Source organism: Podarcis bocagei (genome assembly GCF_964188305.1).
Source record: "Podarcis bocagei genome assembly, chromosome: 1".
Taxonomy (NCBI): domain Eukaryota; kingdom Metazoa; phylum Chordata; class Lepidosauria; order Squamata; family Lacertidae; genus Podarcis; species Podarcis bocagei.
The window spans coordinates 83863617-83874802 of NC_138125.1; the positions used below are offsets into that span (position 1 = coordinate 83863617).

Genomic DNA, 11186 nt, shown 5'->3' on the forward strand with positions numbered 1-11186 from the left:
TTTGGTTGTCACCAATAAGCTTTTCTCTATGTAAGTAATCCACGCAGTGGGGAATAATTTAGGGCTGCAATACAATTCAACTTCTTGGGAGTAAGCCCTTTGAAACAAGTGAGACTTCTATGTATCTTCAGTATACACTGATCAACATGCATGGAATGCACCATTACCCTCAATTGTTGATATTAGTCTACATAAGAGGTGGCCTGCTAGATTAGACCAATGTCCCATCTAGTCCAGCATCCTGTTCTAAAAGTGGCCATCCAGGTACATGCATGAAACCCTCAAGCAGGATCTGTGTGGAAATGGTTTTCTTATTTCATGTTCTGGATTTGTTCTAGATTTTATTCATGCTTTTATTCAAATCCATTCTGTGGAGAGGCATTTTTGTTTCCTCTTGCAGCAGAATGGAGGAACTGGGAATAACAGTTCCACAGATCCAAGTATCTACCATGATAGGCACCATTAAGAACACAAAATATTGTATTTCCAGGCTTATAAGCACAAGAAGGGGTCACATGAAGCACTGTCACCAGGGATGGTTCCACTAAAATTATGTAGGTGATGGGGAGGAAAGTGGAGATGCCTTTAACTTGTCAGCAAAGAGACGGCATACCTGGTCATTGAAGCAACTGGTATGTCAGAAGAATTACTGGAAGCAATGAAAGTTTACAACTCTTTAATTCTATGCATTTTCCCATCAGTACTAGAGTTTTGTCACTCTGCTTCTCTTTTTCCAGAGTACGATCACAACAACAAACAAGATTACACCCACTAACGGCAGTGCCACCAAGCATATCAGGGCCAGATCTCCACTGGAGCTCATGTCTGTGGAAAAGAAAAGAGGCTTGCACTTATTTTGCAAGATTTATGTACAACTTAATAAAAAAAAGAAATCTTAAGTGGTTTCTATAAAGTGGTATAGATAATTTAGAAATAGCAATTAAAACTCTAAAAACAGTAAACATAATAAAACCAGTAGATTTTTAAAACGTACATGATAAAATTACAAGTTCTGAGTAGGCTTGCTCAAACAAAAACATTTTTAGCAGACATCATAAGCAGTACAGTGAAGGGTCTGCCCAATATCAATAGGCAATAAGTACTTGAGAACAGAACCTAGGAAGCTGCCATACACAAAGACCAAGCATTGGTCCATCCAACTCCATATTGTCTACATTGACTGGCTGCAGCTCTCCAGGGTTTTAGGCAGGGATGCTCTTCCAACCCTACCTGGAGATGCTAGGGTTTGAACCCAGAACCTTCTGCATGCAAATAAGGTCTGCTACTGAGCTAGATCCTTCCCCAGCAAATACTGCTACATGATAAAATGTCATGCCAAGTGCAGAATGAACACTATATGGCACTTGTAAGGGTGATAGTTAGAGATCAAAGCTGGCACATTTGGGGTATGGCAGTCCTTTGCACCTCCTGAAACACATTTGTGCCATCCATGACTTCCCTAGCCAAGGACCCATGGTATGTTCTATTGGGACAAAGCTAGTAGAGTGTACTCTGGATAAAATCGCATTTGTGAGACATGGTTTATTATGTGCATGTTCAAGAACTGCAGTGGTTAGGGTAGGTGCTCACCTGAGCCCATGTTGCTGCAGCTTGTCAGCAGAAAGCAGCATGGTGAGAGCAAATGGTGTGAGTGCACTTTGCTATTGCCCCATGCCCCACTGATAAGCCATGGTGCCACTAGCGATGGGAGGGCAGATAAATGCCACGTGCCCTGCCGAGTAGTACTCCTCACGAGCTAAAAAGTTGTGACATTGTTAGGAGGACATTGGTAGTCAAGTTTATAATTTGTGACCCCCCACCCCAAGTTTTAGTTGGCTGCTTCAGGCATAAATCCATACAGAGTTTGTATCTTACAAAGGACTATATATAAGATGACTGAAATTTAGTGTTGATGGCGAAACTATGTTAATACCTGTTCAAAAATATACAGCATTTTCATCATTTCAACTCACTTACTGGTCCCATGAATTATTGCAGTGCCAACCACCAATTACCTTTCTTCCATTTGACTTGTTTATCTTGAGTCTGGCTGCTTTCTTGAAAGATCACACCTCCATAAGTGCTTACTAGGTCCAAGGTTTCTGTCCCATTGCCCGTCTTCAGAAACCGACGACTTCCTAAAAAGGGAGTTGGAGAAGGAAAGGTATAAACTCTACTAGGCCACCTTGTGCCATATACAATTTTGAAGGTAAGAAGGAAAAGGAGCACCGCATTGATCATATTGTTAGAGCTGGAAGCCTGCAGGAGGGCTATGCCCTAGAAGCCCATTTATACACTCAATGACTAGAGACAGATACAACCCTTTACAAAAAAAGTATTTGCATTCTGAATGCTTTACCCCAGTAAAGAACCAGAGCCAGAGCCCTACACATCAGGACTGAAGCTTTATTGGGGGGGGGGAGGAGTGTTGCTGAGCCCCAGCATCACATCAGCAGGCCAGCACTGCTAAGTGGAAAGATTCTGCTGAGATGGAACTTCATTTGAGGTTAGGAGTCAGAGCACCTGGTTGTTGGAGTGTCCTTGTAGATGGGCTATTAGAATTGGTGGTATGTGCCAGCAGCCTATTTTCAAGGTTTGTGAAGAGAGGAAATATGCTGTTAAAAATAGCACATAAGAGCCACTTGAACAGGGAGTGTGTTTATCAGGTACCTATTCATTCTTTGTCTCTAGTTGCAGCCCATCAGCTCTTAGTGCTCTGCATTTATGCCCCCAGTTCCAAGTTCAGTACCAAGATCTATTTTTGTTTACTAGTCATGGGCAGTAAGTACCAGTTGTGCATGCTGGAAATACTGGTGGCAACCTATCTGGATTCAAATAAGCCTTTTACGGTACGACAGCAAAGCCGTTTGGACTTACTTGCAGCCACTGGCATTTGACACGTGTTCCTGCAGGGCTGCAGGTGAGAGGGGTGGCAGACAGACACACTGCAGAAGAGGTACACCTAGGAAAGACATTGCATTAGATAAGCTTGCTAGCAGAGGAGTCAACCCAAGTCTTCCAAGATATTTTAATAAAATCCTCATGGTCATTGACGTAAACATTTACAAAGTACATTATCTCCTTACAGTTAAGGCATAATTCTAAATGCGCATTAATGGGAGTGGGAGGGGAACCTCTGGCCCACGGACCTAATCTTTAAGCTTGCCAAGCCTCCTAGTTTTGCCCTACTGCCGCTCACCTGACAAGTGAGGGACATGTAAAACATGCAGCAAAGGAACATTAAGAGTGTTCTCCTGACGGTTCCTTTGCCAGCATGGCTTGCATTCAAGTAGAATTAAATTAAACACCATTTCAATTTGGCACCGAATGCAAGCTATGGTGCCTAGGGTCAGAACCACTCAGGGACTCTTGACTGCAGCTTACAGGGGGATCAGATATCTGCCCAGAGCAAGATAGCTTGCATTTTGAGATAAATTTAAACAGCTGAATTCAGCATTCATCCTACTTCTGCTCATGTGCCACAGAGCACCTGACTGAAGCTCATGGACCACTTAAGGTCTGCAGACCACAATTTCGGAGCCCTTACTCGAGCTCAGCTGCAGTAGGAATCCTGTCTCTTACCAATCCATCCAGCACCATATAATGGGCAGAATCCACAAATGTAAATGTAGCAATGGTGAAACGCTGGTAATGGTCTGGAAACTGCAGCTGAGACGTGGCAGGCCCCATAGGAACCATCTGGGTTCTGTAGTTATCGCCTTCAAATGGGCACCTAGGGAAGAGAGGCATTGCCATTTGAGCAGAGAACAGTAGGTGGCCATCCATAGAGAGAAACCAGCAGAATTCCTCCTTCCTACTTAACTCACCCATCTATCAGAATTGGCCACTGCAGCTTCTCAAGGGGGTTAGGGGTCGGAGTGGCCCAGCATTCATGCAGAACCAGAACCAAGGACGGGTCCATTCTCTGCAGGACGCGAACCTCCACATACACAGGGTCTCTCAGTATCTTCACCACAGGATAGTCTGCATCCGCATAGTAGGAGCTGTAACTGTAGTCTGGGTGCAAGAGGCAAAGCGAAAGTTAGCACCTACATGGGACTTCAGAGGGAGCACTGTTGGAACCAGAAGCTTTGGAAGCACACCTACCTGTAGCAATACGCAGTTCAAACCGGAGAGGCCCCATCTCGATAACCGGAGCAGGTGTGGGAGGAAAGAAGACTTCAACCTGAACTGGCAAGAAGTCAGTGGCGTTGTAGATGCAGCGAGTATTGAGGCTGCATATGGAAGACAGGACAGCGGAATGATGCATAGTCTTGCCATGTTCAGTAGCCTTGTCACATATCTGAAGTTCTCAAAAGATTCTTACGTTTTCCTGGCCACTTAGGCAGCACATCTTTTTTGATGCGTATATCCCTGTTAACACCTCTTTCAAACAATACTGGATGTGACTTAAATTACTGTCTTACAAAAGCACTGTTGATTGAAACCACACTTTTAAAAAAACCACACTTTTCCTCCACGTCTCATTTTTGAAGCAAGATTCCTCACTTGAGCACCTGAATGATTGTGCTTATGCACCTGAAAAGTAGTTTGCAACCAACAGCTGTTACCCTACTGGAAAATCCAAATTACAGTTGTATCTTGGAACTCGAGCGTCTGCTGCAGCTTCTGATTGGCTGCAGGAACTTTCTGCAGCCAATTGGAAGCCACACCTTGGTTTCTGAACATTTTGGAAGTCAAATGGACTTCAAGAACAGATTCCGTTCGACTTCAACAGATACCTACGTATAGAAGACTGCTATTCAAGCTTAGCGGTGATAGGAACAGTAGGCCTGCCCTGATTAGGACCAGCATGACGCCTCTTAGACATAGTCTAGAGAGCAACCACCACCTCAGTAATGCGTGGGAGAGATCAACTTACATGAAGGTGCTGTCCCGGGTAATAAAACCATCTGGCCCCCTTAAGATTTCAACACCCGAAACCAACTGGTTTTCATATATCAGTCTGCCACCAGTCATCTAGGAAGGAACAGCAGCACATGTATAATTCTTTTTATCAAGCTTCAAGGTCCAGATGAAGGGACACTCGCCTAAGATGCGTCCTCACCTGAATCGTCGTACCACAGTGTGTGAGAGGGAAGTGGAAGACCAAGAAAGACTCCGTTTTTCTGACAGGGTCACATCCTCCTTGGGCATAGGACAGTTTGACACTGTCAAGGAAGATGGGGTAGTCCAACATATCCCTGGAGACAACCAGAATGAAGTGGCCATCTCGAAGGCATTGGACAGTGACTGCAAAGCACAAACACAAGAGTCACAAGCTGGAATTTGCCATCTTTTGCAGAACCTGAAACTTAAGTTTCAAAAGAAATATGAGCTTTCTGTCTTCTTGCACAAATCTGGGGCAGGCTCTATTCGGATTAAGGGGAGAACTTCATTTTTCAGCTGCCCTAAAATGTCAGGAGACAAGTTCTCTATTTGCTGCTAAGTCACACAATTCCTATTAGGAAATGCTCACAGGACTTGGTTTCTCCATATGAATCAATATACAATTGACACTGCCAGTAGAGGAAGAATTGGTTTCCAGGGACAGAGAGAGCCCTAACCGTGACAGCTCTAGATACTGTGAACCTGCAGCATGAGCCCAGGTTCACAGGTTGCACCATAGCCATATTAAGCTGTCCACTGAATTGCAACATCACATTTCTCCAGACGATGGACATGCAATGGTACACAATTTGTTTTCAGAATTTTATACCTTCAGACATCGCTTTGTACACCAGCTTGTTAAAGTTATACACACAGCAGTGTTACAATTGCACCATTGCCCACCGAAAAATAAAAATAAAATTAGTCCTTCAAGGGGGGAAAAACAGCAGATACAGGAGACAAGAAAGGGGAAAGAACAATAAAAAATATTCTTCAAATCCCTTCCCTCAGGATATGGTCTCCATATCCTGCCATGCCTATGTGTGGAAGGTACTGTTTTATGTTTTTCTGAGATGGACCATGGCTTTCTGTGTTTGGGAGGCAAGAGGAGGGGTAGAATCTGGAATTTGGAGGCAACTCTCCCCCTCTGTCTATCTGGCTGTTTTTGGCCCTGGTGAGATGCTCCTCAGAGGGGTGGTGGTTCTCTGGTGGGGTAACCACACACAATTTTTGAAAATGTGTCTTTGGCAAAATGGGTAAAAAACCCCACATGCTGTTCAATTAATTAACAACAACCCCACACATTTGGGCTACTGTGAAACATGCTTGTTTGGTAGAGGTCTGTTGTTGCACAATTTCACAGACAAAATATTTGTTTATAAAATATCTGCATGCATGCCCCAAATGACCTGAGATTTCTAGAGCTTCCAGAGAATGAATGAATCTTTATTTGCATCAGCCACCAGCCATAGCAATAAAACATACAATACGATATACAAAGGGAGCAGGAAGTAGAAACAGAGGGAACCCCATTCCACAGCACAAATGAATCCCTTCAAGCAGAGTTTAGAACCCTGAAGAGCCTGGAATGGGAAGGTAACTCAAAGTAACCCCAGCTAGCATGGTACCCCACTTAATAAGGACCAATTTAGATGTTCTTATTGTGCAGTCATGATGATTTACACTCATGATGCTACTGGAGCAGTCACATGCAGCCCAGCTTTCAATACTATTTGTGCCAAACAAAAATGTTTGGGGGGGGGGGTAGACAGTCATACTGCTTCATTTGCAATCATTGCATGTCCTATAAATTCCTGTTGAAATCCCGGGTCTCTCTTCATACCATAAATGTTATGAGTTTTGTTGCTGCTTTATAGGCCCCTCCAGACAGCAATAATGTGGTAGCATCAGGGAAGCACCACAAAGCAACATGAAACCATCACTAGTGCACTATTATTGTGTCAATAACATGTTACAAAATACACCCGCAATAAAAGACTAGCCTGGAGGAGCCTTTAAGCAGTACTATACAGTGGTACCTCTGGATGCGAACGGGATCTGTTCTGGAGCCCCATTCGCATCCAGAAGCGAACACAATCCGCGTCCGCGGGTGCACGGGTCGCAATTTGCCGCTTCCACGCATGTGTGATGTCATTTTGACTGCATGTGCAAGCGGCGAAACCCGGAAGTAACGCGCTCCATTACTTCCCCGAAAACACTTATCCCGAAGCTACTTCAACCCGAGGTATGACTGTATAGTATCCTGGTTCGTGATGCTTTGAACTGTGCTGGATACATATTCATCCTGCTAGCCTCTGGATTCTCAGCAGTAGCCAGCACAAGATAGAATCCCAGTGTGGCTTTTAGTGTCAGGTGTATTGAACTCAGCATGGCTGGGAGTTCATCTGTAGGAGTTTTTAAACCATGATACTGGAGAGGAGTAGTTAGAGTGCTTTGCTCCTCCCCCCAGCCAACCTGCTGTGCTACCTGGAGCTACGCCATGATTTTGCTTAGCATGACATCTAAATGCAGGCTCATGGTTTCTATTGATCTAGAGAAGACACAAGCGGTAGCCAAGGTTTGTTCCTGGCTTGCTGCCTGTGGGTTGGGGCAAACCATGAGCCCTGGTTCAGATGCAATGCTAAGCCAAAAGCCATGATTCAGTAGCAGCAGAACAACTAGGGAAGGAGTGAATTGGCTGCATTTTTTTACTGTGAACAACCGCTTATACATCCATGCTTAGCCATTGTTTGGTTTAGCATTATATGCAAACCGGGCTATTATTTCCTTAGTACAAGAGATAAGTCCCCTTGGTAAATGAATCATTACCATGGTTGCCAGCCTAATTCACCACCAGCACGCCAGACAATTAGCAGGAAACTAAAAGAAACAAAGTATTTTGCCCTTTACCTGTGTTGCCATAGTAACATGGAGTAGTTTGGTCCCTCTCATCATAACAGCATCCAGTCTGGTAACATTCAGCTTGTCCTAGTGAACCTGCACAGGGAATCTTTCCAGATGAAACCTGGCACTGCTCCTGCGTTAGAGGAGAACCTGGGAGGGCAAGAAAAGAGCTACAGCGTTACCTGGAGCATGATAAAGTATGCCCTATTAGGACTGGCTAGCATGCCACGTTAAGCCAGATTTTAAAATAAGCAATAGCTTGATGTGAATGCGTAGTGGGTCAGTCCCGGCAATGAACAAGTGGGAAAGCAAGAACAAATATTTTTTTGTGTCCAATGAATCATTAAAGGAAGTAGAATGCTCTTTTTAAAGGAACTAAAGGTCTCTCCTAGAAGCTTATCAGATATTCAGAGGCAGAAATAGATCACATTCTTCATATACTTGAATCCATGCTTCATCCTTGCCCATGTGGTATAAATATAACACAGTTTCCCTGACACTCCATATGCGGAATTAGTATGCAATACTAAATCAAGAAAGTCGATGATCAATCAATAGTCTGAATTTTATGAAGAACAACTATTACACAATACCCATTACTATTACACAATACCCATCAGTATTATTTACTTAGTTCAGAATGCTTCTGTTTTACTTAACAGCACAGATCACAGAGTTGTGCTTAATGATAACATAGCAAAATGATCACATACCTATACTGTAGAGGCCAGAAGGGTGCATGAGGCCAGGATAGAGAGGAGGCACTGGTTGCACAAGGCCGGGCTGAGGCAGCGGGCGCACTTGGCCAGGCTGAGGCTGAGGAAGCGGGCGCACTTGGCCGGGCTGAGGCTGAGGCATTGCGTGCCCTTGGCCAGGCTGAGGCTGAGGCAGCGGGCGCACTTGGCCGGGCTGAGGCAGTGGGCGCACTTGACCAGGCTGAGGCTGCACTTCACCAGGCTGAGGCTGAGGCCATGGGTGCACTTGGCCAGGCTGCGGCGGAGGCCGTGGGCGCACCAGGCCGGGCTGAGGTTGAGGCTGAGGCAGCGGGCGCACTAGGCCGGGCTGAGGTTGAGGCAGCGGGTGCACTTGGCCGGGCTGAGGTTGAGGCAGTGGGCGCAGTTGGCCGGGCTGAGGCAGTGGGTGCACTTGACCAGGCTGAGGCTGCACTTCACCAGGCTGAGGTTGAGGCCATGGGTGCGCTTGGCCGGGCTGCGGCGGAGGCTGTGGGCGCACCAGGCCAGGCTGCGGCTGAGGTTGAGGCAGCGGGTGCACTTGGCCGGGCTGAGGTTGAGGCTGAGGCAGCGGGCGCACTTGGCCGGGCTGAGGTTGAGGCAGCGGGTGCACTTGGCTGGGCTGAGGTTGAGGCTGAGGCAGCGGGCGCACTAGGCCGGGCTGAGGTTGAGGCAGCGGGTGCACTTGGCTGGGCTGAGGTTGAGGCTGAGGCAGCGGGCGCACTAGGCCGGGCTGAGGTTGAGGCAGCGGGTGCACTTGGCCGGGCTGAGGTTGAGGCTGAGGCAGCGGGCGCACTAGGCCAGGCTGAGGTTGAGGCAGCGGGTGCACTTGGCCGGGCTGAGGTTGAGGCAGCGGGTGCACTTGGCCGGGCTGAGGTAATGGGCGCACTTGGCCAGGCTGAGGCTGAGGCTGAGGCAGCGGGTGCACTTGGCCAGGCTGAGGCTGTGGCAGCGGGCGCACTTGACCAGGCTGAGGCTGCCCTTGACCAGGCTGAGGTTGAGGCCATGGGTGCGCTTGGCCAGGCTGCGGCTGAGGCCGTGGGCGCACCAGGCCGGGCTGCGGCTGCACTTCGCCTGGCTGAGGCTGAGGCCATGGGTGTCCTTGGCTGGGCAGCGGCTGAGGCAGTGGGTGCACCTGGCCGGGCTGAGGCTGAGGTTGAGGCAGCGGGCGCACTAGGCCGGGCTGAGGTTGAGGCAGCGGGCGCACTTGGCCGGGCTGAGGCTGAGGTTGAGGCAGCGGGCGCACTTGGCCGGGCTGAGGCTGAGGTTGAGGCAGCGGGTGCACTTGCCCGGGCTGAGGCTGAGGCAGCGGGTGCACTTGCCCGGGCTGAGGTTGAGGTTGAGGCAGCGGGCGAACTAGGCCGGGCTGAGGCTGAGGTTGAGGCAGCGGGCGCACTAGGCCGGGCTGAGGCTGAGGTTGAGGCAGCGGGCGCACTTGGCCGGGCTGAGGCTGAGGTTGAGGCAGCGGGCGCACTAGGCCGGGCTGAGGCTGAGGTTGAGGCAGTGGGCGCACTTGGCCGGGCTGAGGCTGAGGTTGAGGCAGCGGGTGCACTTGGCCGGGCTGAGGCTGAGGCAGCGGGTGCACTTGCCCGGGCTGAGGCTGAGGTTGAGGCAGCGGGCGAACTAGGCCGGGCTGAGGCTGAGGTTGAGGCAGCGGGTGCACCTGGCCGGGCTGAGGCTGAGGCAGCGGGTGCACTTGGCCGGGCCGAGGCTGAGGCAGCGGGTGCACTTGGCCGGGCTGAGGCTGAGGTTGAGGCAGCGGGCGCACTAGGCCGGGCTGAGGCTGAGGTTGAGGCAGCGGGCGCACTTGGCCGGGCTGAGGCTGAGGTTGAGGCAGCGGGCGCACTAGGCCGGGCTGAGGCTGAGGTTGAGGCAGCGGGCGCACTTGGCCGGGCTGAGGCTGAGGTTGAGGCAGCGGGCGCACTAGGCCGGGCTGAGGCTGAGGTTGAGGCAGCGGGCGCACTTGGCCGGGCTGAGGCTGAGGTTGAGGCAGCAGGTGCACTAGGCCGGGCTGAGGCTGAGGCAGCGGGTGCACTTGCCCGGGCTGAGGAAGAGGTTGAGGCAGCGGGCGCACTAGGCCGGGCTGAGGCTGAGGTTGAGGCAGCGGGTGCACTTGGCCGGGCTGAGGCAGCGGGTGCACTTGGCCGGGCTGAGGCTGAGGCTGAGGCAGTGGGCGCACTTGACCAGGCTGAGGCTGAGGCAGTGGGCGCACTTGGCCGGGCTGAGGCTGAGGTTGAGGCAGCGGGTGCACATGGCCGGGCTGAGGATGAGGCAGTGGGTGCACTTGGCCAGGCTGAGGCTGCGGCTGTACTTCACCGGGTTGAGGCTGAGGCTGAGGCAGTGGGTGCACTTGCCCAGGCTGAGGCTGAGGCAGCGGGCGCACTTGGCCGGGCTGAGGCTGCGGCTGTATTTCGCCGGGTTGAGGCTGAGGCTGAGGCAGTGGGCGCACTAGGCCGGGCTGAGGGTGAGGCAGCGGGTGCACATGGCCAGGCTGAGGCAGCGGGCGCACTTGGCCAGGCTGAGGCTGCGGCCATGGGTGCACTTGGCCAGGCTGTGGCTGAGGCAGTGGGCGCACTAGGCCGGGCTGAGGTTGAGGCAGTGGGCGCACAAGGCCGGGCTGAGGCTGAGGTTGAGGCAGCGGGCGCACTTGGCCGGGCTGAG

At 50.1% G+C, this 11186-nt stretch overlaps 1 protein-coding gene across 1 annotated transcript; it reads right to left on the reverse strand.

Moving 5' to 3' along the window:
• Positions 1-659: 659 nt before the first annotated feature.
• On the reverse strand, positions 660-8734 carry ZP1 (zona pellucida glycoprotein 1). The gene is made up of 10 exons (XM_081200833.1): positions 8508-8734; positions 7801-7944; positions 5069-5253; positions 4883-4980; positions 4108-4235; positions 3828-4017; positions 3583-3733; positions 2878-2962; positions 2016-2138; positions 660-825 (listed from the first exon to the last, which is right to left on the reverse strand). Exons 1-10 carry the CDS (start codon positions 8650-8652, stop codon positions 704-706), a joined length of 1371 nt encoding a protein of 456 aa, XP_081056959.1. The 5' UTR covers positions 8653-8734; the 3' UTR covers positions 660-703.
• Positions 8735-11186: the final 2452 nt, after the last annotated feature.